Source organism: Schistocerca gregaria, chromosome 1, assembly GCF_023897955.1.
Source record: "Schistocerca gregaria isolate iqSchGreg1 chromosome 1, iqSchGreg1.2, whole genome shotgun sequence".
NCBI classification, from domain to species: domain Eukaryota; kingdom Metazoa; phylum Arthropoda; class Insecta; order Orthoptera; family Acrididae; genus Schistocerca; species Schistocerca gregaria.
In genome coordinates, this window is record NC_064920.1 from 816,756,111 (window position 1) to 816,783,714 (window position 27,604).

At 43.0% G+C, this 27,604-nt stretch overlaps 1 protein-coding gene across 1 annotated transcript in view; it reads left to right on the plus strand.

The window, feature by feature from the left end:
• LOC126274964 (pyruvate kinase-like) overlaps window positions 1-27,604 on the plus strand; it is a 194,926-nt gene that overhangs the window by 36,272 nt on the left and 131,050 nt on the right. Inside the window, exon 6 of the mRNA XM_049977162.1 lies at window positions 5,271-5,729. Coding sequence (XP_049833119.1) covers window positions 5,271-5,729 — 459 coding nt within the window. The remainder of the gene's footprint in view (window positions 1-5,270; window positions 5,730-27,604) is intronic.

The following is a 27,604-nucleotide window of genomic DNA, read 5'->3' on the forward strand; positions in this document are numbered from 1 at the left end:
GTATCGCCCTGCTGGCGTAGCTAACGGTAGTACTTTCTACAATCCAGCAAGTCGATATTGTCTTACGGTTTCCTGGACACATGTCACAGTAATCATTGGCATTGTGTATGTGCACTATCTAATCAAAAGTATTGGGACACCTATTGGTGGACTCTAACAAGGGGTGTATCGATCCTTCACCCCTGTCACTACTTGAACTCTGCTGGGGACATTTTCAATGACCTGTCTGTCATTGCTGAAACCAGAGAAGGTAGTAATTTAGGACACTGGGGTCTGGAGCGAAGTCGACGTTCTAGATTATCCAAAAGATGTTCCAGTTGGTTCAGGTCGAGACTTTGGGTAGGCCAGTCCATTTGAGGAATATCATTGTCCACAAACAGTTGCATCACAAATACTGTTTCATGACGCGGAGCGTTGTCATGGTGATATAGTCATCATCTTCGAACTGTTACTCTAGTGTACATAGTGCTGTAAAATGTGTTCAAATATTTTCACATTTAGCGTTATCTTAAGTTCTCTGAGGTGACAAAACACCCCAACCGCAACACTGTCTTCTCTGTAATTCATTGTTGCCTGGCAGGTAACGTTATCTAGGCATTGCCAAACCCAAGCCCTTCCATCGGATTGACATGGGGTATAGCGTGACTTACCACATTACATCTCTCGTTTCTAGGCATCCACTGTCCAGTGGGAAGGACCTTTACACAATCTCAACCCATCGTGGTGGCTTAACAACGAAATTCATAAAATACTGAAGAAGCGAAGACTGTTTTACTCTCGGTTGAAAAAGGAAACCCGGAAATGACGACAGTCGAAAGTTAGTGAAACTCGTGCTCTGTAAGAAGATCGATGCGCTAAGCATACAACTCCCACCGTCATACCTTAGCGAAACATCTTGCCGAGAACCCGAGAAAATTCTTGTCCTACGTAAAATCGCCAAGCGGGTCTAAAGCTTCTATCCAGTTACTCGTTGACGAGTCTTGTTGAACACAGCAAAAGGAAAGCCGAAGTTTTAAATTTTGCCTTTTAGAATTCGTTCGCGCAGGAGAATCGTACAAACATACCGTCGCTTGACCATCGTACAGACTCCCGTATGGAGGACATAGTAATACGCATCCTGGAGAAGAGAAATAACTGAAAGAGTCGAAAACACAGAAGTCACCAGGTTCGGATGGAATCCCATTTCGGTTTTACAAAGAATACTTTACGGCATTAACCCCTTACCTAGTTTGCATTTATCGTGAATCTGTCGCCGACCACCAAGTCCCAAACGACTGAAAAAAAGCGCACGTGACTCCTGTGTATAAGAAGGGATAATCGAATGGGCCCACAAAATTACAGACCAATATCCTTAACGTCGGGATGCTGCAGAATCCTGGAAGATATTCTCAATTCGAATACAACAAATTTTCTTGAGACCGAGAAGCTTATGTTTACGAATCAGCATGGTTTTAGGGCGTATTCTGGTGCGAAATTCAGCTTGCACTTTCCGCACCTGATATACTGCGAAGTGCCAACAGGTAGATTTCATATTTCTGGATTTCCGAAAAGCGTTTGACACGGTGCCCAACTGCAGACTGAGAGGTTCCCAGATAGGTGGATGGTTCGAACACGTCTTACGTAATAGGACCCAGTACGTTGTCCTCGACGGCTTGTGTTCGTCAGAGTCAAGGGCCTCGTCAGGAGTGCCTCAGGGAACTGTGGTACAACCGCCGTTATTTTCTATATTTCTAAATGATCCGGCAGACAGGTTGAGCAGAAATGCTGTGGTGTACGGGAAGGTGTCGTCATAGTGATTTAGGTGGGTACAAAGTGACCCACACAAAATTTCTAGTTGATGTCATGAACCGCAGCGTGCTCTAAATGGAGGAATATGTAAGTTAATGCAGAAGAGTAGGAGAAACATACCCCAGTGCTCGAATACAGCATCAGTAGTATGCTACTTGACATAGTCATGTTGTTTAAATTATCTGAGCGTGACATTGCAAAGCGATATGGAATGGAACTAGCATGTAAGGATTGTAGTGGGTAAAGCGAATGGTCGACTTGGCTTTGGTGGAAGAACTTTAGATAAGTGTGGTTCATCTGTAAACGAGATCACACATAGGACACTAGTGAAACCGGTTATTGAGTTCGGGATCCACACCAGATTGCATTAGAGGGAGATATCAAAACAGTTCAGAGGCGGACTGCTGGATTTGTTACCAGTAGGTTCGAATAACATGCAAGTCGTCATGTCATGACGACCACCTACTTTCTGTATGGCGGGAAATTTTATGAAATGAGGGATGGAATGGCCATGGGTTCTCCGTTATCCCCTGTATTGGCTAACTATTTCATGGAACAATTCGAGGAACGTGCACTAAATTCGGCTCCACTCCGTCCATCTATTTTTTTATCGTTATGTGGATGATACGTTTTTGGTTTGGCCGCATGGCGTAGGAGCCCTCGAGAATTTTCTGGAACATATGAATAGTGTGCAGCCGAATATTCAGTTTACTGCTGAGATAGAGAGAGAGGGAAAACTGCCGTTTCTAGATGTACTGGTGCAAAGAAAGGCAGATGGGCGGCTTGGCCACTCTGTGTCCGGCAAACCAACGCACACAGATCTATATCTCGACGATAAGAGTTTCCATCATCCAGCTCAGAAAAAAGCCGTTCTAACTACATTGACATATAGAGCAAGAACTGTGTCTGACAAAGACCATTTAAATTCTGAAATTAATCACCTAAAATACGTATTTCGTAGGAACGGCTATGGTTCACGGGATGTAAAGTCAGCGTTCTGCAAGAGAAAGAAACGTAAAAATAATGATTATTCGCATGATGAACAACCTAGCGTGTTTCTTCCTTTCTTCGGTTGTGTTTCCAGTAAAATAGGCAGGATCCTTCGTAGACGAGGTTTAAGACCGATCTTTCGACCTCCAAGGAAAATCAAGGGGATGTTGCGTCCTGTGAAGGACTGCCTCGGTCTCAGGATTCCTGGTATTTACAAAATTCCTTGTGAATGTGAAAGTAGTTACATTGGTCAGTCAGTCCGGACCATTTCCGGTCGCTGTACAGAACATCAACGTCACATTAAAAATAGGGAGTTGGAAAAATCGGCAATTGCGGAGCATAGCCTCACTAGGAAACATAAAATTTTGTTTGGTGAAACAAAAGTTCTGTCTCAGGCCTCCACATACTGGGACTTGGTAATTAAAGAGGCGATATAAATTAGAATGTGCGATAGCAATTTTAATCGTGACAATGGTTACAATCTTAGTGGTGCATGGAAGCGAGCGCTCGATATGGAGAAGCGTCAGAGAGATTCGCCGCGGGTCTTCGATACTCCGGGAGCGATGGCGCCACCAGTGCTTGCGTCGACAACATCTGCGACACCGTGACGTATTCGCCGTCCAATCAGGAGCCGTCCAATCACAAGCCGTCCTGGGGCTACATAAGGTGCACCACAGCTGCTGTTTAGCCAGTCAGTTCCTGACGATGACGATGGTGGTGAATATCGTCGAAAGCTCGAGGTTTTACCAAGATTTGACGCGAAAAGAAGTCCGAGAATATTTTATTCAACATGGAAGTGTTATGGAAATGCTTCAGAAACGCCAGTGGAAATTTATGGAGGAAAGGCGGCATTCTTTTCGTGGAACACTGTGGAGAAAATTTAGAGAACTAGGATTTGAAGTTAACTGTAGAACGGTACTACTGTCACCAACATACATTTCCTGTGAGCAGCTCTGAGATAAGAGAAATTAGGACTCATATGTAGGCATATAGCCAGTCGTTTTTCTCTAGCTCTGTTTAAAATTAGCACTCATAATTAGGCATATAGCCAGTCGTTTTTCCATCGTTCTGTTTGCAACTGGAACAGGAATGGATGTAACTAGTAGCGGTAGAGGGTACTCTCCGCCACGCACTGTACAGTAACTTGCAGTGTATGAATGTAGATGGTTATTGGTCAACCGAAATTGCTTAACATGTAGTTCTTATTGGCTTCGATTGTATGAAGACCATTAAAATTAACTAGTTTTAGGATTCGGCAGTTGAACCTACCCATCGATGTTTTCCAACCAACAATGCCATACAAGTCATTCTTTGTTTGGGCGGCTACACCTTCAAAAAGTAGGGTCTTTTCTGGGATACTGGACAGGACAGTTGGGAGGTCACCATATTTTTATGAATCCCATGAACGCCAGTTTCTTTAATCCTTTGGAGACCAAGCTCGAACACAGATCGGGCTGCGACTTTGTGTTAAAAATTCCACGCGGGCCGCGATATTCTCGACCCGCAAGCCACCTGTCGCTCCAAAACTGGACGCATTTCGTATGAAAACAATGTACGGACGTCTCGCAACCTGCTCCTTGATTGGTGCTGTACTGTTGTGAATTTCTGGATTTACTTCGAAAGAATCCTTAGCGAATTTTACCTCTGTTGTCCTAAATGGCTGAGCCAACACGATCCTATTGACATAATTTAATGTATGTACTCGTTAAGTTTCGCAGTTTGGTGTAATTCTGCTGTAAATGCGTCACGTTTGTTGAGTGTGCAAGAAATTTTCGAAGTTCAAGAAGAAGAAATTACTCAAAAATTCACCTCGCCCTCTTTTCTTGGGACGATAATTATATGGCCTTTTTTTGGAATGTATTAGTCTTGTGACATCATCATTTTAAAATTTGTAATGTATCAAACAGGTAATGTAAATTTGGAATGGCTTTTTTTTGGAATGTATTAGTCTTGAAGATACAGCATTTAAATACGTCCCAGTAACGCTTGAAAACACGTGTTTGTGTTTGTGACATCCTCATTTTAAAATTTGTAATGTATCAAAGAGCTAATGTAAATTTGGAATGGCCTTTTTTGGAATGTATTAGTCTTGAAGATACAGCATTTAAATACGTCCCAGTAACGCTTGAAAACATGGCACAAATGACCGGTTTCATAGGCTTAATATTCTATTAAGTGGCTAGTCTACAAAATGTTAACGCGGAATTAAACACTATGTGTGACAGATTCATTCGGTCCTCGGTCAGAAATTTGAAGTTAAATAAGTGGTCTACTTTGAGAAGTATTTTGATAAGCGATAGAGTTTTCTCAAAGTTTGTTGGAGAGCGAACAGAAATAGTGGGAGTGCGGATGTGAACGAGAACGAGAACGAGAACACGAGGGTTGTGGAGTCAGTTAGGAATCGAGATGGCGCTAAACAGAATCCGCCAGGCTGGTGGAACATACAGATACAGTGTTCATCTGGGTCACTGTCGGAGAAACGTGTGACGCAGGTGTTCGTGGCGCAGAAGTCGATCCTGGCCAAGTGCAATCGGCTGGGCAAGCCGGTGGTGGTCGCCACGCAGATGCTGGAGTCGATGGTGGGGCTTCCGCGGGCGACGCGCGCCGAGTCGTCGGACGTGGCGAACGCCGTGCTGGACGGCGCCGACTGCGTGATGCTGTCGGGCGAGACGGCCAAGGGCAAGTTCCCCGTGCTGTGCGTGCGCGCCATGGCCGAGCTGTGCCGCGAGGCGGAGGCGGCCGTCTGGACGCGCCAGCTGTTCGCCGAGCTGAGCTGGCTGGCGCGCCCGCCCGTCGACAACACGGAGGCCACGGCCGCCGCCGCCGTGCGCGTCTCGCTGCACAGCCGCGCCGCCGCCATCCTCGTGCTGACCGACAGCGGCAAGGCCGCCAGGCTCATCGCCAAGTACCGGCCGCGGTGCCCCATACTCGCCATCACGCGGGACGCACAGGTACACCGATAAACCAAGCACAACATTTTATTTACTTTGTGTTTTTTCCTTGCCTGTTTCCTTAGCCGGTCAGTTTTGATTTCTCAGGTGCACTTACACGGTGTGTTCGGAGAAGTCCCCTTACCCTTAGGTCGAGACAGTGTAATGTGTGTTGTGTACTGCAATACTTACACGAAAAAACTACACTACTGGCCATTAAAATTGCTACGCCAAGAAGAAAGGCAGATAATAAACGGGTATTCATTGGGCAAATATATTATACTAGAACTGACACGTGATTACATTATCACACAATTTGGGTGCATAAGTCCGAAGAAGTCAGTACCTAGAACAACCACCTATGGCCTTAATAACGGCCTTGATACGCCTGGGCATTGACTGAAACAGAGCTTGGATGGCGTGTACAGGTACAGCTGCCCATGCAGCTTCAACACGATACCACAGTTCAAGAGTAGTGACTGGCGTGTTGTGACAATCCACTTGCTCGGCCACCATTGACCAGACGTTTTCAGTTGATGAGGGATCTGGAGAATGTGCTGGACAGGGCACCAGTCGAACATTTTCTGTATCCAGAAAGGCCCGTGTAGGACCTGCAACATGCGGTCGTGAATTATTCTGCTGAAATGTTGGGTTTCGCAGGGATCGAATGAAAGGTACAGCCACGGGTCGTAACACATCTGAAATGTAACGAGAAGATGATGGAATTACTTGGCTCTCCATACTGGGAGAGGAAATTCCAGGTCCAAAATAATATTTGGACAAGTCTCTCGCACACCATCAAGTATGTTAAACACTGACAGTTTTAGTGGATTACCAGCACATGTGTGCTTTTTAAGTGGTATAGCCTCTCAGCCACACACTCAATTCGCCTATAGGGGTAGGTAGACTAGCAATTAAATTATAGGTGCTTGGTTATGGCACCATTTAACTGGGGCTATAAGCACAATTAACATAATTTATGGTTTTAACTGCAACAGAAATGTTTTTCGTCCAGAAACATGAGCAATATGACTAGCTGCTGTTTTACACATGACAGTAGATGGTATGTCTGTCAGTAAGTTATGGCTTGAACTGAAATGCGTGTATATGGGGACAGCAAAAATGTGTACTGCTTAGCCGACATGTAATATTAAATTATAACCCTAGGCGTCTTTTTATACTCGAAATGCCACCTCCAAGCAAACACTAAGTTCCACCCAGGCAATGTCATAGAACTACCAGAACAAACTGTTCACGCCGGAAATAACCCTAGCATGCAGTCACTATAATGTATGATGATGTACTGCAATTTTGCTGCAGCGAAATGACGTATGGAGCAGTTGTATCTGACGCTTGCATGTGACCAAGAATACAATTTGCGATCCATAACAATTGCAGTTAGTTGCATCTGAAAGAGTAACATAGCAACCGTGGAAATCGGTAAAACAGACTTCACCACAAGTATAATACAAAGTGTTATAATGCACTACCATCCACTTGAATATGCGGAAGCAGGTTAAGCTGTAGGGAGGATATGACTATATCATCGTTACCCCCATTTTTCTAAAGACTGGAGTGATGTTCCTAAGATTTCGGCACGTATACTGTGTTGGAACATAAAGAAAAAAATACTTCAAAGAAAACAGCATGGTATGTAGGAAGTAAAGTCTCCAGACGGTTGTGTTTTTAAATCTTCACACGATATGCTAGTGCTCTCAAAGCCGCGAACCCTCTTGAAAACAGCCTGCTTTATATTGCTGAAATGATAATTTTGAAGTAAGAAAATAAATATCGGCGTGTAACTATGAATTAGCATGCAAAACCGTTTAGCAGACAAGTTCCATAACACGTTTCCAGACTTCGTGTTTCCACTATTCCTGACTTACATGCCATAGGCACCCGGCTACATCTATTCGATACATTGTATCCCTCCTCCCCCCCCCCCCCCCCCCCTCCTCAAATCCTGTTGGATGACTACCAGATTGTGCTGTAACAATTAGTACGGCTGACAGAATGTTGGGTTACGAACATAACGGTTTTACTTTAGAGTAGCGACGTTGGGCCTAATGCAGGCCATCACCGCAAATAATCATGTTTCTGTGTCTTGGCTCAATCGACTTCATAGCAGGGACCCAACTCCAGTAAGTTGTCTGACCAGAAAAACAAATGCTTGCCGTCTAGAACTTGCGTCCATCACAATATGTATAAACTAACGGCATCATGGATGAGTTCGCTCAGCTTCCTACCTGCATGTGATGTCATACACATTACTTATCAGCCCGTATTACACCTATGTTGCTACATCATTAAAGATGGAGTGCTAGCCTGCTCATTCAAATGGCTCTGAGCACTATGGGACTTAACATCTGAGGTCATCAGTCCCCTAGACTTAGAACTGATTAAACCTAACGAACCTAAGGACATCACACACATCCACGCCCGAGGCAGGATTAGGACCTGCGACCTTAGCAGCCGCGTGGTTCCGGACTGAAGCGCCTAGAACCGCTCGGCCACAGTGGCCGGCGCCTGCTCATTATATCGCATTCTATTTATAGGAGCGTTGGTTGGAGTTTAACGCTTCCACCACACTAACACAGCTGCTCTGACATTAAAATGTGTACAAATTAGAGACGTCTTGAAATATTCTTCGAAATGAGAGAAAATTCGTCAAAGGCAACTCTTATTTACGCTAAATCACACATGGAGTGCTGACTTTACATGTCTGAAATAGCATCCTATGGCCACATATTAACAACGAAGACATTCATTTACCGTATATTTTTCTTTTGTACATAAATAATACAGAATATAGTCCATCTAGGTCTATCCATGCTTAGTGTGTGATAGTGTATACATACAGGATAGCCATAATTAAAGTTTCATTTTCAGAACGCAGTAAAAAGACAACCACTGTTCAGAACGACGCCAAATTTGAGCAGCATATTATTGACGCAAGGGGAAAAGTCACGGATAAAAGGGACTGTTGCTGGTAAAGCTCCTTTGCAAGAAAGATGACTACGCGCCAGTTGCCCTGCGGAAGTTCCGGACACTCAATGGCATGAAAAAAAGGCACTGGTCCGATGTCTCCTAAGGGTCTGGAGAAAATGGTTACAAAATTCGAAAAGACAGGTTGTTTTGTAGTGCAATGAGGCTGACGGAGCAAAGCAGTTGATTCGGCGTCTGTCGAAGATGTGGTGATAGCATTGCAGGAGGGGTCGAGCGGTGGTGTGCAAACATGCAGTTCACGAGGAAAATTGCCGAATGTTGAACATGACTGCGAGGACGGTGCACAAATCCTGCGAAACGTCCTGCATTGCTATCCATACAAAATCACTTATGTTCAGGAGTTGCTTCCTGATGAGCTGCCAGCAAGACAAACATTCACTCTGGAATTTCTTATTCGCATGGAAGTGGACTATGAATAGCTAAGAAACTTTCAGTGGACAGAAGAAGACCATTTCTATCTCCAAGGACATGTTATATGCTGAACTGCAAATATAGGCAACGGAAAATCAGCATGCACTTCAGCTGACGTTTCTTCATTCTGCAAAGGTGGTGCGGGTTAACTGCACCGTTTATTGTACCGCCATATTTTTTTCGCGGAGATTAGTACTGCGGGTCTTGTTGCCTTTACCGTCAGTGGTAAACGGGATGAGTTTCTTTTGAGCACCATCGTCATTCCAGCCCTTCAACAGCACGGACTTTTGGGTAGCATCATTTTTATGTAAGATGGTGCTCAGCCAGGAAATCGGTTGCTTCAGAGGTATTTCGGAAATGCTAGAATAATCAGCCACCATTTCCCTACAGAATGGCCCTACAGATCACCTGATCTTAATCCGTATGACTTCTGTGTGTGGCGTTTTCTGAAAGATATTGTTTTCAGTGCTCCAATTACGAAAGTAGCTGAAATGAAGCCAGATATTCCGAACGTGACCCCGAGACACTCCGATCTGTTGTTGAAAATGCTGTTTGTTGATTTCAGCCTGTTGCAGAACACGGTGAACAGCATATTAAGCATGTCTTGCGCTAGCATCACGACAAGTAGAAACGTCCGTTATTTTGCTGTGTATGCGGTTTTTAGCCACAGGGATTTAAAAACCGGTGTTATGTTGCTCTTTATTCGGCTTTTGGCCCCAGGGCAATTAAAAACCGATGTCATTTGGCAATTTATGAGGTTTCGGGCCTCAGGGCAATTAAAAACCGATTTTTCTCACCCGATGCGGTACAGCCTTGCTATGCTGAATGAGATTACGTACCTAACAGTGCCACAACTGTTGACTGCCGAAGTTCTGCGGTCATTCATGTGGAATAGTATGTATGGTGTGATGTTCAGCTCAAACAATAGCCGTCGTATTTAATTTCATCTGACTTTTGTAGCCGATCACATTTACGTTAAGATGCTTACAGCGCTATCTTTTGGTAAAATTTTCGATATTTTTTGTTTCATGATGTTTCTCACGGAGTCAATAATTTGCTATTCCAATTTAACGTCATTCTGAGCGGTAGTTCTTTTTCTACAGCGTTGTGGAACTGTAAGTTCAGTCATGGACACCGTGTATATCAGAAGCTCCTTTTGTAGTTGGTGCTTCATTTACACATAATTTTTATCCTGTCTCTCACTCATTTCATTGCCAGCGACATAACTCACACACACACAAAAAAGGGGATTTCAGATGAACGTAGTGTATGCAATCAAATGGCTACACAACGTAGCTATACTTAGCTGTTCCCACAGCGACGGCAACCTCGTTACAGTATTTTTGAATAGGCCCTTAGGAGCCTTTGAGAAACCAGATCCCTCCTTGTCGGAGTGTCGAGAAAAACATTGGGCATGGAAGAGAGTGTGTTAGATGTTATTAGTGACATCAGTAGTGGGTGACTTGCACGAGCTTGCACACAATGTATGCATTCACATCACGTCACGGATTCCCTCGCTTGTAACGATACACAGATTACAGTTACACCTTCAGGCAATAGGGAACAAACCTATATGTGTGTCTTTTTTAGTGGCACTGAAATGAAAGAAAGTCCCTTGAACATTCTATATCCAAAATAATGCCCCCACAAGCTGTGTGCGGTGCATGTTGGAGCATACATCATACCACTGTTATCGCCACTGGTCTTGCTGCAATTCCCTACTGCCAAGGAGCATTTTTACACATCCTTCTCTCTCTCTCTCTACCTTTCTCTCTTTCTACCTCTCCTCTCTCTATACCTCTCTTCCTTTCTCTCTCTTTCTGTCTACCCCCCGCCCCCCCCCCCCCCTCCGTCTCTCTCTCTCTCTCTCTCTCTCTCTCTCTCTCTCACACACACACACACACACACACACACACACACACACACACACACACACACACACACACACACACACACAAACACCCCCCCCCCCCCCCCGCCCCCCACACAAACACACACACCACGGTAATAACGTGGAGTTATGACTAATACCTGTGTACGAGGTGTTTTTTGTTCATAAAGTATCAGAATTTTCATTTCTTGCGAATAATTTCATTTCTCCATTTACATAAATGCTATCGCCTTCGAGGTAATCCCCATTAGATACGAATATTAAACAATTTTGCAAGAGTTACTTCCAATCCTCGAAACACTTTTGGAATCTGATCTTTGGGGAAGCTCTTAGCTTTTTCAGTGATGCACTTTTAAACTCATCTGTGCTTGTAAGACGTCGGCTCTTTAAGGTTATTTTTATTTTTGTAAAGACTATGGAGGCTGGGGCATCATTACAGTGTCTTTTTTTCGCCAAAAATCCACGAAAAGGCAGTGAAGTGTTAGCAGGTGCATTACCGTGGTGCAGAAGCCACGAATTATTTCGCATGTTTCTTACCTTAAACGTCCGGAAAGATTTCATGGCCTGATTCACTTGATAAGCCAAAATTATCAGAAGCTTCTCTGGTTGTGCTTAGGTGATCATAATCATCTCTTTCACTTCTTCCACGTTGTCGTCTATTGTAGATGTGCTAGAGCGTCCGAAACTCACAGTCAACTTGGAAACGTTTGTACCACTCGTAAACGGTTGTTTTACTCACATCAAACTCAACAAAAAATATTCAATATTACCTAAAATTTTGTTACATTTTATCCATTTTAAGCAAAATTTAATGCAAGTTCTCTGACCCATTTCTGAAACAAATGAATAACCGCTATTTATAGGTAGCCTTCTTGATAACTGACGACAGACTAAACATCCAATATAGCTACGGTACCAGGGTACAGATGCGTTTCAGACATGGTTAGCAACACAACAACGCAAAGTCGCGCGAATTCCACTAATAAGACTAGCGAAATTACAAAATTTCCGATACTTTATGAACGTCATATAAAGGGTCAGTTTCCATTTGAGGACAATGTTACGACGTATGTGTAACATAGAGCGACTCTGATGCGGATATATAAGCAATGGATGTGTGTGGCATTCGTATTTTCTAACGTCCGTGCGGTAAATACAGAAACTTAACTGTGGCGATTTTGTTACCAAATGCGCCGAGATGGGAGCAACGTGCTGTTATACTTTTTTTGTCTCGTGGAGGATAAACACCGGTAGACATCCATCAGAGAACGACGAATTTGTATGGGGCTGCATGTCTATCGAAAACCACCGTTGTATGATAACGGATGCTGCTGCTTCATGATAATGCACGTCCTTGCATCGTAAATGTCATAACGCAAAAATTACCTCAACTCAAGGAGGAGACCCTCTAGCGCCAGCCCTGTTGTTCTGATCTCCGCCAATGCCTCGAAAAAGGCCTTGAAGAGTCGTCGATTCCTGTCGGTCAACGACGTGCAGTAGACAATTATGGACTTCTCAAGCTACAGGACACGGTGTTTTACCAAACGGGTATATGCAACCTGCTGCCTCCGTGAGATGACTCTCTCAATGCCTGATATTGCCTGATTGGTATACCGATTCTTGACAGTGCGGCCTTCGAACGGAAACTTTTTTAGATCAGCCCTATTTACACAGATTAAATGAAGTAAATTGTTTTTGACCACTGTATCGAGTGACTTATGTAAAGCCATTTTGTCATTTTGTTCATAATCCAAATCAGATGTAGCAACTGTTAAATCATAATTCGGCATTCGTTTAACAGGGCGGAACGTACTTGGTGTACATTTTTTCTCTCGAAAATATTACGAAACACGTAATTGACAAACTGTATCTAATAGCTTTAGACAGGTCCGTATGGCTCAAATATTAACCGATTTCTAGTTCATACTAAAGTGATACTGTTGTATAGGGACATTGTCACAGCTCTTATTGCTCTAAGGATACACGGGGAACCTGCGACGAAATATCATCAGTTCGCAAACAGATGACTTTATTATAACGCGTTTCGGGGGTTACCTACCAACAGATATTCTGCATATAGGATGCATTGTCATGAAATAAATAATTTTAATAGCACTAACATGGTGTATGGAGAAAACAAACATTGGTTACGAGAAAATGAACTCATATCAACTATATCACATTGTAGCGTTAAGGTGACACCACCATGAAGCAAAAAATAACGATAGTAAGCAGTAGTTTGTCTGAGGTGGCATCCTCAGCATCAAGTAGCAAAGCAAAGTACAATACGTTACTTGGAATGGTGGAAGCTTAAACAACAGCTTAAAATATATACATATTCAATTGAAGAGAATTAACGTCCATACGTAAGGCGTAACATGTATAAATTGGAAATTTGTGGTAAGGTCTTATGGGACCAAAATGCTGAGGTAATCGGTTCCTAAGACTACACACTACTTAATATAACTTAAACTAACTTATGTTATGGACAACACACACACCCATGCCCGATGGAGGAGTCAAACTTCAGACGAGGACAGCCGGCCGGACGGTGACAGGCGCCCCAGACCACTCGGCTACCCCGCGCGGCCGTATCATGTATAGATAGTTTCAAAATCAAATAGTTTTTCTTTTTCGATAAATGTACAAAAAACCAAATGTAAGAACCACTTAGTATAACGATGATATTGATAAGTCTAAGAAATGTGAGCTGTATGACAGATATACTGGCATGCAAGAATTGTTGCATACTAGATTGGCAAAGAACGTAACCTGCAACCTTTGGGACTGCAGGAGAGGATAAGCACGAATTAATTATTATGCTACAAAAACGGCGGTCGTAGGCTAATGTCCTCCTGCATGTTTCTTACACAAACAATTTTCGTTTTACGAAAGTAAACCACATAACATATTTTCAATAGATCATACTTGACATGGAGAAGAAGGTGTTCGGCAAGAAAAAACGAGGCCTGTTGTAGCAAAATACAATATGCCTTCATCTCCGTCTCGGGTCCATATTGCGAAACAACCGCACGTCTTTAAAAAAGACAGGTAATCATATCACCAAGCACCAAGAACACTGAAGGATTGTACAGCGAGTTTGTATAAGTTACATCGAACATTATTTTTCTCAGTTGATTAAAGGTGCTCGTCCAGGAAGCATCGGCCGAGCCCATCCCTCCTGTTGGATACAAACTCATTTGTAGTTCGACCACTTCATCAAAACGGTCAAGCCAACCAAAGGGTCGCCCGTTCTCCTTGTTTTAGATGGACACTACAGACAAGTTCGCAACCCTGAAGTGATTGATAAGGCCCAGATGCATCCCAAGGACCAGCCTCTCGATAAAACTTTCATGGGACCATTTAAGGGCTATTACAGTAAGTGGGCAAGACAGCATATATGTTCCGAAACCTGTTACAGCACATGAAGTAACGGATCTGTTCGGGAAACCTTGTCAGTAAATTCAAACTGGTCAGATTGCAGTAAGCGGTTTTGGAAATTTGTGGTAAGGTCTTATGGGACCAAACTGCTGAGGTCATCGGTCCCTACACACTACTTAATCTAACTTACGCCATGGACAACACACACACCCACGCACGAGGGAGGACTCGAACCTCCGACGGGGGGAGCCGCACTGACCCTGACAACGGGCCCTAGACCGCGTGGTTAACCGGTTTTAAGCGCCAGGGATTTATCCTTTGAACAAATATCCGCACCAGCGCAAGTGTCTCTTACCTCATTCAACTCTCAGCCAGGAGCGTCGCGAACGGATAACACAGAACCTCCAACGGCAGACATACCAAAAAATTCAGGTTCATCCTCTTTTCCGTCAGGAACGTTTTCGGAATATCTCTGCTCATTCCTTCCTCATCAAATGCACAACCAGGAACTTCGGCTCTTGTTAGCCCTTTGACATTTCACCAGTACCTACAGTTGCATAGAAAAGAAGCGATAGAGGTCGGAAAGCTGCAAAAGTTTGGTTGATTACAGGGTCACCGTCCAAGGAAGAGCTCATAAGTTCCTTGGACAGGTTCCTGAAGAGGAAGAGAAGGTAACTTTTCCTAATCAGAAGCAGATTCCAAAATCAAACAAAGGCAAGAAAACAAAAAATCCACAGAAGAAAGAGAAAGTCGACTATCTTCGCCTGGCGAATTACACACTGAATCGGCAAAGATACTAGTATAGGCATGCGTATTCAAATACAGAGGTGTAAACAGAATACGATGCTGCGGTCCGCAACACCTCTATAACACAAGTATCTGGCGCAGTTGTTAGATCGATTACTGCTGCTACATTGACAGGTTATCAAGATTTAAGAGAGTTTGAACGTGATGTTATTGTCGGCGCACAAGCCATGGGACACACCATCTCCGAGGCAGCGATGAAGTGAGGAATTTCCCGTACGACCATTTCACGAGTGTACCGTGAATATCAGGAATCCGGTAAAACCTCTACTCTCCAACATCTCTGCGGCCGGAAAAAGATTCTGTGACTGAGGAGAATCGTTCAACGTGACAGAAATGCAACCCTTCCTTCCGCAAATTGGTGCATATTTCAATGCTGGGCCGTCAACAACGGTCAGTGTGCGAACCATTCAACGAAACATCATCCATATTGTCTTTCAGAGACGAAGGCCCACTCGTGAACCCTTGATGACTGCACGACACAAAGCTTTACGCCTCACCCGGACGTGTCAACACCGACATTGGACTGTTGGTTACTGGAAACATGTTGCCTGGTCGGACGAATCTCGTTTCAAATTATATCGAGTGGATGGGCTTGTACGGGTATGGAGACAGCCTCATGAATCCATGGACCCTGTATGTCAGCAGAGGGCTGTTGAAGCTGGTGGAGGCTCTGTAATGGGGTGGGCCGTGTGCAGTTGGATTGATATGGGACCCTGATACGTCTTGATACGACTCTGATAGGTGACACGTACGTAAGCATCCTGTCTGTTCACATGCAACCATTCATATCCATTGTGCATTCCGACGGACTTGGGCAATTCCAGCAGGACAATGCGACACCCCAAACGTCCAGAATTGTTACAGAGTGGCTCCAGGAACATTCTTCTGAGTTTAAACACTTCCACTGTTTGCCAAACTCCCCAGACATGAATATTATTGAGTATATCTCAGATGCCTTGCAATGAGCTGTTCAGAAGAGATCTCCACCCCCTCGTACTCTTACGGATTTATGGACAGCCCTGCAGGATTCATGGTGTCATTTCCCTCCAGCACTACTTCAGTCATTAGTCGAGCCCATGCCACATCTTTTTGCTGCACTTCTGCGCGCTCGCGAGGGGCCTACACGATATTAGGCAGTATTACATCTCTAAAAAAATAATGTATACTATTTATTTAGAGGAAACACTCTCCTAGTAAATTTGTTTGTCCTTTGATTTATCGTGATGTGTTACTGATTTTTAGTGAAGTTAGTTTTTACGTTTAGCTTTAAAAAAATACAAAAGAGATACAATAAGCAAAATAATGAATTTCGTAGGTTGCCAATTACGTATTATATCTGGTTTTATCGAGCGACAGGCTCCCTACAAATTACTGTAAATGCAGTAACGTAGTATTACTCAGCTCCAGTTCACTATCACAGAAAATAGACAAGTTCTAATGAAATTATTTCACTGGATTCCTTCAATTAATCTCACTGAATATTTTTACGTAATTTCTTCCGCTCCGGCTATCAGACATTGTGCTGTGAAAAAATATTTTTAAATGTACGGCGTAATGGCGTCTAATTTTTAACAGTCAGAGATCACTGTTACTCGCTCCGCAGCAGCTGGAAACATGCTAAATAATTTTCATTAAATATTCTTTTCATAAGATAAATGTGGCGTAGGTTCTTGAAATAACACACGGAGATCACTTTATACTAATATATTCTTACTAGGACCCAGTTTACACCATTAAATATTTGCAATTACGTTACGACAGAAACAAATGCTAGCGCAGCAAAATAGCTTGCGTACCAGAACGAACAGAACAAAACAGACTAGACAGGAGAATGAGCATTGCATTGTATTTTATACTCTTACAAAGATAATATTTCTTTTAATTACTTACACATTATAATCTCATACAATAAAAATAATGTCTTTTCTGCATCTATCGATCTATATTGTATATTTTTACAGTTAGTGTTATTACCTTTCGCAGATAAATCGATGTTTGTAATTCATTTTGAGTCACATACAGTCATTTATATTTATGTTTCACCTCGATAGTGGTGAATATTGCAAAAAGGGACACTACAGCAGGTGTACCCGTTTCTTTGGCTCTTGAGAATGAGCCTATCCTAGACAACGAGGAAAATGATTTCGAGCTTTTTACAGACCGCACGCCTTCTGGGACAGATGTATCGTGCGTATTCTGCGACGCCCCATATTCAGCGGATACCAACGGAGAAATTTGTATTTAATGCATCCAAATTTGTATTCATTGCATCCAGTGCCGTACGTGAGCGCGTACTAAACGTGCAGGGATGGACAGTGGAGTTTATATTTGTGATTATTGCAAATAAACTTGCATAAACTTGCACTGCAAATATCAAACATATTTTTAAATATTTTTTCCTTCATGTTAAAGGTAGCCCATATTTGGACCCAAGAAAAAAGTCGGTGTTTGGTATCGGTTTTTGAAATAAATTATTTAAACTAAGAAGAATGTGTTTCAATTGCTTAATCCTCCATAACGATGAAGAGCACATGTTATAGTGCCGTCCAGGGTTTCTTCAATAATTTAATCACTAACAGAAAAATGTTATTTTATAAAAACTTTAGCTAGTCTATATTTGGACCTTTTCCTCTACATATTGCACATTAGGTGTGAGACCAGATTAGTGTTTGCATGCTCGCGTGCTTATCTTAATCCTGTGATATTTATGTGAGATATATGGGGTAGAAGGCAGATTTATCACACAGTTAGATTTCCTCGAGAATTACTTTGATATTCTGCCATGGAATACCATTTCAGTTCCACCAAAAACTCTCATATACGAGGATTGGAACTTAAATAGTGGCAACTATTTATTCACAACCGATACAAAAGAGTTACACTTTTGCACCTGTTATTATCCTTCAAAAGTAGTCACCAGCGCTGTGTAGAACCCGTTGCCAGCTATGTGGAAGGCGTAGTATACCGTTAGCAGAGCTTGTTCTGTTGATGGTGAGAATGGAGCGGTCTACTTCCTGACGAATCTCTGGAAGAGTTTTGAAGCGAGTGCCACGAAACGGTTCCTTCATCTTCGGAATCAAATCAAAGTCACAAGGACGTAAGTCCGGGAAGTATGGTGGATGGTACAGTACTTCCCAGTCCCAAGTCCAATCGAACGAACAGAGCAGCCACAGCTTGTGCTGTATGCGCCCGCGCATTGTCGTGCAAAATGATGGGTGGGTTGCGCTGAAAGTGTCGCCGCTTCTTTTGCAAACCTGGTCGTTTTTGGAGCATCACTTGCGACCAGCTGTTAACAAGGTATATATTTTTCCCGTTTGCATTCTTATTCATGGACGCTAATACTCACATGGCAACTTCCTTGCATCGGGGAGTGTTAAGAATTCACAGTAGGCTGCAGTCAGTGGTTAAAACTTTTTAGGTTGGTATATCTGCATTTAGCCCTACAATATACATCACTGACTGGCACGGCGTCGGCGTGTGAGCACTGACTCTTCTGTGAATAGTAACAGTCCGTTTTTCTGCTTACCGTGTTCATGCTTCGGTCCAACTCCATTACCACATGGAATTCCTAGAGCCTATTACAGTTGCGAGATTACGTTGTCCGTCCAAGTAGTGTAGCAATGGTTTTAAACCCAATGACCAATACCTCGTTGATATGTTAAAGGTAGTTCACCTAGAGGAGTGGATGGACTTTTTTTTCCCATGGTGTCTTGAAAGTGTCTTATGTTGACATCTACCGCAATTTTGCAGAATATCCTATGACATAATAATTTGTCATCTTAAAGTGTCTTACCTCACATTACTTTTTGTATTTATAATTTACAAAAGAACCTGACTCCTTCACTACAGAATATAAATAAAGCTGCTTAAAAGGGGGAGTTGGACTTAATTTATTAGTTTAACATCACGCATCAAACCATGCACAGTTTCCACAAGAATTGGACACATTTACACACATCTGGATTTTGGTCTATCCTAAAAATCCAACCATTTCATGGCAATTTTTACGACCAATTTATCAATATTAAAACAAGTTTGTCAATTTCCTGCCACGTTTACGCCACATTTGATACCAGTTTGTGAATTCCATGCCAATTTTTACAGACAGTTTGCCGTTTTCACCTTGGTCGAATGATTACTTTTGTTCATCCTGACCCTTTCAGTAGTGTGAATAGACACATGCAGTTGCTCTAAGGGAATAGGGATTGAGAAATTATTGTTAATAAACAATAAACGTTCACTTTGCGTTGACGTGCCTCAGCAATGCTTCTGCGACGTGGTTATCGTCGTCGATGGCGGTGCAGTGCTCCAGTATATACGACACAGAGCAATAGACATTGATTTGAGTGAGCCGTTTAATAAGCAGCAGCTTATGGGTGGCCCTAATGTTTTTCGTGGAGTACGAATGGAGTTTACCTGTGATATACAAGCCGTATTTGGAGGCAGTACGTGGCTGACCTTGGCTGTTTGGGGCAATCATACAGATTATGGTCGCCTTGAAGCTTTCCCTTATGCTAATATCTTGGCTTGGAAAAGCTGGAGTATTGCAGAGACTACAGGATCACTTGCTAAAGTACCTTATGGGACACTAGTTCCAGATAAGCTAAAAATTATCGTTTTGTCTCAGGGTCTCATATTCACAGAGCTTCTGAACTGTATATCGATGTTACTCCATCTTTCAGGATACCTTCTCTTCTGACAATGTGTGTCTACTGCTCTGCTGTCGCATTCGGTGTTATCGATGATAACCCATCTGTGCAGGGTAGCCGTAGTTCTGGCGTGGTTTGTTGAGATTCTGTTTAGAAGGTACCAAACTTCCTGGTTACTTCACTCCTTGGAGATAATATAATGAGATACTCGTAACCATTACGATGGAAATTTATGATCGACTTCAATTTCTCTTTTCACGATTCGTGTAGGGAAAGCAACCGGACATCATGTTATCACATAGGTCTGCGGGTCTTCAGGAGGGAGTGGTGAAGTTATCAAGGTAAGGCTCGGATTTGAAGATTTCTTGGGAGTGTGGGAGTACGAAGATTTTTGTGTTTTTTATAGTGGCCTGGTGTCGCTTCAGGCCCAACAAAGCAATGCCTGCAAATGCATGGCTCCAAGTTGTCTGTCTGAATTTCAGCGTTATATACACAATGTACGTGTACTCATTTAGAAGTTTTGGCCGTGCTCCTGATTTTGCCAATACTGACACTTAATACTATGCAGAAGAGAACACTAGAGATTGCGAAGCGTTGTGTAGAAAGTTCGCTTGTGCTGCACAGGACGTTTCTACCAATTTCGTTCTTATGTTGTTTCTCATCTTGAATTTTTATACACTTCTAAGAGTTTTTGTTTTCGCAAGGGAAGGAACAAATGTGATGCCAAAGTAATTTTGATAATTATTATCGTTTATTGTCTAGTTCCGAACTGAAACATTCAGCTTTGTGTCTGATAGTAGCTTACTGAGGTGAAATGCGTAACTATGTCTTGGTTCGAATAGGGCACACTCACCACTTTATTCGGTGAGAGTACTGCACATGGATCCACACGCTTCCGCTGTAGTACACGCTCCATTAACGTGTTAAAGAGAAAATGTGATAATACTGTAATTTAACTGTAGTGGGACTTAGTGTCAATAGCGATAAAATTTATTTTAAATTTATCTGTCCAGCATTTCGTTTACAGTAAGAATAGAATCATTAAGCATGAACTGATCCAAGTTGGTGTAAAACCAACGCATTAGTGTATATTTAAAGAGATGTGATTGTTATTCGCAGTAAACTTCTCTCCAGTTGTATTACCAATCTTACAGCAAGTTTTCAAATTCATAGAGACTATCGGTATTTAAATATGTTGCTAGGCTAGTCACATTTCTCACCAAAACGACATTCTCGGACACAAGGGGCATTGCCACAACCATAAAAAACCTATTACTATCCATAACAAGTTTTATCCTCCAATATAATGAAATAAAAAAAAAATGAAATCGCACCGGAGGCATAATACAGGGTGTCGCACGTGAAACCGGTACGCCTCAAGTATCGGTTAGTCACTTCTGGTGGAACTGCTTCTGAAATGGCAACACTGTCTCGAAAGTTGGCTACACTGCATCTTTTATAAACAGGTAACTAAATGTTTTCTGACGTTACTACGATCTACTCGTTTTTGGTTAGTTCATTGTTACTTGAAACTCGGGCGTGAGGCACACCGATTTCATGTGGGGCACCTTGTATGCTGGCATACCATACTCACGAACCATCTTTAACAGAAATTAGACAAATTTAAAAAAAACACTGTACTCTACATCTACATAACTACTCTACATTTTACAGTTAAGTGCATGGCAGGGGGTTCTTCGAACCAACCTCAGACTGTTTCTCTACCGTTCCACTCTCTAACAGCACGTGGGAAAAATGAACATTTAGATATTTCTGTAAGTGCTCTGTTTTTGCTTATTTTATTATAATGATCATTTCTCCTTATGTAGGACGGTGACAACAAAATATTTTCACATTCAGAGGAGGAAGATGGTGACTGAAATTTCGTGAAAATATCTTGTTTGAATGATTGCCATCCCAACACTCTTATGGTATTCGTGACACTCTGTCCCCTATTTCGCGATAAAACAAAACATGCTGCTCTTCTTGGAACTTTTGCGATGTCCTCCGTCAGCCTTATCTGGTGAGGATTCCATACACCACAGCAATACTATAGCTAATGAAACCTGAAGATGAGATTTTCACTTCCCAAGATTTACATTCCGTTTTGGAACGTTGTTGACATTGACTAAAAAAAATCAGAGTACGTCTCACCCGCTCTTCTATTTTCATAGTGGTGAGCAGCTAGTGGCTCTGCAGAGGGAGGCAGGGGATGCTGAGCGGATTCGCCATCCTCTCCCCGTCCTGGTTGCCCTCAACACTTTCTAGCCTTTCTCTGACTTGTACACTGTCTCGCTATGAGCATTCTCTCATAAAACTGATATTGTAGGAATGTTATCGTTATCAATTGTCCTATCATTTTTATTGCGTTTGTCTTGTGTTATTTATGTTCCGGGAGTGGTCTCAGGGTATAGGATAGACCCACCGTAGTTTAACAGCCATATTAGAAAACTGCTGTGTAAACAAAGAGAGATTCGCCAAATATACATGAGAAGTCAAAACCTAACTCCCCAACGAAACATGAATGAAGCGAAAACGAGCGTAGGAGAGCAATGATAGAAGCGTTCAGTGACTTTAAAAGTAGAATTCTGTCAACCGATCTGAGTAAAAAATCTAATAGCATTTGGTCTTATATAAAACCAGTAAGCGGTTCGAATCATCTATTAAATCACTCAAAGACAATACTGGCACCGTAAAGGAAGATAACAGAGAGAAGGCCGTAATACTGAATTTAGTCTTTCGAAATTGCTTCAGCGCAGGAGATCGTAACACGGTCCCTCCTTTCAATCGCCGTATGAACGCCGAAATGATAGATATTGAGATAACACATAGCAGAATACAAAAACAACTACAATCGTGTAGTAGTGAAAAGACATTAGGACCAGACGAGATACCTATAAGATTCCACAAAAAATGTACGAAAGGTCTTGAACACTTTCTAGCAGCAGTTTATCAAAGATCGCTGAACCAACGAAAGGTACCTATCGACTGCAAAGAAGCGCAGCTGATTCCCGTCCTCAAGATGCGTCGTAGTACAGATGCACATAATTATAGGCCTATACCGTTGACATCAATCTGTTTAAAAAGATGGAACTTTTTTATGCTTAGGAATTATGACTTTTTGGAGAGTGAAATTTCCTCTACAAAAATCAACGTGGATTTCGCAAACAGAGATCTTGCGAATGTTAACTCGCTCTATCTTTTGATGAGATCCATAGCGCTCTAAACAACGGAGCTCAGCTTGATGCCGTGTTCCTAGATTTCAGGAAGGCATTTGACACTGCCCCGTACTGACAATTAGTGGGAAAAAAATACAAGTTCCCCGAGTAGTGGACCAGATTTTCGACTGGATTCCTGGCAGACAGAGCTCAACACGTCGCTCCTAACGGAACAAAATCAACAGATGTAAAGGTAGTTTCCAGGGTACCCAGGGAAGTGTGATTTGGCCGTCACTGTTTAGAATATATATACATGATCTAGCAGAAAACCGTTCGCAAATGATGCCACTGTCTACAATAAAGTACCAACGCAAGAAGCCAGTATCGATTTACAGGATGTCTTGCAGAAGAGTGATGAATGGTGCAGGCTGTGGTAGTTGACGCTGAACGTAAATAAATACACAGATCAAAAAACGTTTTGCAATACCTCGGTTCCAAGAGTTCCGGAACCTGTACAGAAAATTGGAATAGAGGTCAACATAAACATCATTTCCGTCATTATTATTGCTCATGAAAACCACACATTGCATGTTGTACCACCACACAGTGAGAACTTCAGAGGTGGTGGTCCAGACTGCTGTACACACCGGTACCTCCAATACCCAGTAGCGCGTCCTCTTGCACTGATTCATGCATGTATTCGTCGTGGCCTACTATCCACAAGTTCATCAAGGCACTGTCTGTCCAGATTGTCCCACTCGTTAACAGCGATTCGGCGTAGATCCCTCAGGGTGGTTGGTGGGTCACGTTGTCCATAAACAGTCCTTTTCAATCTATCCCAGGCATGTTCGATAGGGTTCGTGTCTGGAGAAAGTGCTGGCCACTCTAGCCGAGCGATATCGTTATCCTGAAGAAAATCATTCAGAAGATGTGCGTGATAGGGAAGATGTGCGCGTTAGGAGCACGAATTTTCGTCCATGAAGACGATACGTTTGCGCTATCGGTTGGAGGATGGCAATTACTTATCGTACAGCCATTACGGCGCCTTCGATGACCACCGGCGGCGTACGTTGGTCCCACATAATGCTACCCCAAAAGAGCAGGGAGCCTCCACCGCTGGCCCGGGCGGCCGAGCAGTTCTAGGCGCTACAGTCTGGAACTGCGCGACCGCTACGGTCGCAGTTTCGAATCCTGCCTCGGATATGGATGTGTGGGATGTCCTTAGGTTAGTTAGGTTTAAGTAGTTCTGAGTTATAGGGGACTGATGACCTCAGAAGTTAAGTCCCATAGTGCTCAGAGCCATCTGAACCTCCACCTTGCTGCACTCGCTGGACAGTGTGTCTGAGTCGTTCAGCCTGACCTGGTTGATTCCAAACACGTCTCCGACGATTGTCTGGTTGAAGGCATATGCGACACTCATCGGTGAAGTGAACGTGATGCCAATCCTGAGTGGTCCATTCGGCATGTTGTTGAGCCCATCTGAAGCCTAGTAGTTAAGTTCCAGCCAGGACAATTCGTCTCTTAATGTCCTGCATAGTTTTCAGCGAATGTCTATACATCTGATTGGCCAAATCATGTTCTTCTTCTCGCCCATCGAATTATTTAGCAATAACTTTCATATCTGTTGAGCATACCTTTCGTTTCCCAGGCTACAAAGACAACGCACTCGCAAAGGCATTTTTTCTCAGAGGGCTTCTTCCTTTACAAGTGGCGTTTTCTCTATTGTTGCACACGTCTTGCCGGCCGGTGTGGCCGAGCAGTTCTAGGCGCTACAGTCTGGAACTGCGCGACCGCTACGGTCGCAGTTTCGAATCCTGCCTCGGATATGGATGTGTGGGATGTCCTTAGGTTAGTTAGGTTTAAGTAGTTCTGAGTTATAGGGGACTGATGACCTCAGAAGTTAAGTCCCATAGTGCTCAGAGCCATCTGAACCTCCACCTTGCTGCACTCGCTGGACAGTGTGTCTGAGTCGTTCAGCCTGACCTGGTTGATTCCAAACACGTCTCCGACGATTGTCTGGTTGAAGGCATATGCGACACTCATCGGTGAAGTGAACGTGATGCCAATCCTGAGTGGTCCATTCGGCATGTTGTTGAGCCCATCTGTACCGCGCTGCATGGTGCCGTGGTTGCAAAGATTGATCTCGCTATGGGCGTCTGGAGTGAAGTTGCACATCATGCAGCCTATTGCGCTCAGTTTGAGGCGTAACACGACATCCTGTGGCTGCACGGAAAGCAGTATTCAAGATGGAGGCGTTGCTGTCAGGGTTCCTCAGAGCCATATAAACCGTAGACAGAGGTCATGCACTGCAGTTATAGCCCTTCGGCGGCCTGAGCGAGACATTTCATCGACAGTTCTTGTCTCTCTGTATCTCCTCCATGTGCGAACAACAACTCTTTGGTCCACTCAGACGCTTGGCCACTTCCCTTATTTAGAGCCCTTCCTGGTACAAAGTAACCATGCGGACGCGATCGAACGGCGGTATTGACCGTCTACGCATGGTAGAACTACAGAAAGCATGAGCCGCGTCCTTCCTTCCTGGTGGAACGACTGGAACTGATCGGCTGTCGGACCCGCTCCGTCTAATAGGCGCTACTCATGCACGGTTGTTTACTTCTAAGGGCGGGTTTAGTGACATCTCTGAAGAGTCAGAGGGACTGTGTCTGTGATACAATATCCACAGTCAACGTCTATCTTCAGGAGTTCTGGGAACTGGGGTGGTACAAAACTTATTTGATGTGTGTGTGTTGTACATACATAGGAAAAGAAAGCAACTATTGCACTACTATACTACTGACGACAAATTGTTTGAAACAGTATCAAGAAGTAACCATCTAGAGTGATCTTAAGTGGAATGACCATATAAAAAAATGGTAAGAAAAGCAGACGGCAGACAGATTCATAGAAAGCACCTTAAGGAAATGTAACCCTTCCACGAAGGAAGCGGCTTACAAGGCGCTTCTTCCACCGATTCTAGAGTATTGTTCATCAATATCAGCTAGGACTGTCAGAAGAGATAGAGAATATCCAACGAAGAGCCTCGGGTTTCACCAGTGTCTCGTTTAGTTGGCGCGAGAGCGTTACAGATATGCTGTACGAACTCCAGTCCTAGGTGTTGCACGAGAGACGTTGTGCATCACGGAGAGGTTTGCTATTGAAATTTCGATAGAGAACTTTCCAGAAAGAGTCGGACAACATTTTAATTCCTCCAATACACAACATGCGTGATGACCACGACGTGAAAATACGGGAAATTGGAGCCAGTACAGAGTGTTATCGACAACTGATTTTCCACTAGCCATTCACGAGTGCCACAGGGATGGGGGGGATCAGTTAATGATACCACAAGTAGCCTCCGGCACACAGCATTAGGTAGCTTGCGGAGTACCATGTAAATGTAGATGTTACCCATAATCCAAACTGCAATGACGATTTAGTTGTTACCGTAATTTCCCGAACTGTAAAATCAACGCTTAATGTCACAACGAAGTACTCACGAGGAGCATAACCAGAAGATTAAAGCCACGACTGGTTCTTCGTGTTGCATAAACTCTGTTTCCACCCCGGTTGTACCTTTAACATGCATTTGTGTGCTAACAGATATAGCACCGAAGTATTATTTACTTTAAACCTATAATTCAGCTTTTGATACATTTTTCTTCAGATTAAGTTATATTTTTTAGTTATAACACATCGCACTTGAGTGACATTTGCTAATCGGTCATAAATAAAGCGATTAGATGCGACAGGTTTAAGAATGCAAATACATAATGTTACATTTATTTATTTTCACTATATGGTGTTTGAATCAGCGTTAATAATTTCTGTTAGCCTTTACAAATCACTATTACAAGTGAATCAAGATCTTTTCATCACTGCTACTGAAATAGTTATATACCCTACACTGGACGTCCCACGAGGAATTCTCAACATTTATGTATGTGACAGGAACGATCAGTCGAAGCAAAAACGTTTAGTAAACATGATACCTAAAATGCATACCTTAAGACCTACGAGCATTACTTCATCTTAGATAATGTGAAATAAATGTCTTCTCCTGCAACTTCTTTGATTTCCATATTTTGAGAGGTCGTAATATGGATCAAAAAAGGGAAAAAATGTGCAGTGAACATGGTCTCTACAGTGGATACCTTCAGGCACATGAGCACTTGTACATATTCGCTAGTGTGAAACACATCTCTTCTTCTGAACGAGTGCTCATAGCTCTTACGGTATGCACTCTAGAGTCCATGTTCACAGCACATTTTTCTTGTTTTGGTCCATACTACGTGGTCCCATAGTATGAAAATCAAAGAGTTAGTAGTAGAAGAGATTTGTTTCACAGTACCGAAGACGAAAAAGTGCTCATAGCTCTTAGGGTACGCATTTTAGAGTGCTTCTTTACTCTACTTTTTTGCTTCCAATGATCATTCCTGTTATATACCTGAATACTGGCCATTCATCCTAGGACACACTGTGTATTATTAAAATTTTCTTACGATGATAGCACGATTTTTAGTTTTTATTTATGGTGACAGGTGGATTTAGTGGGAGTTCTATAGCGAGAGTCATTAACTGCCCAGTGATCGGCCT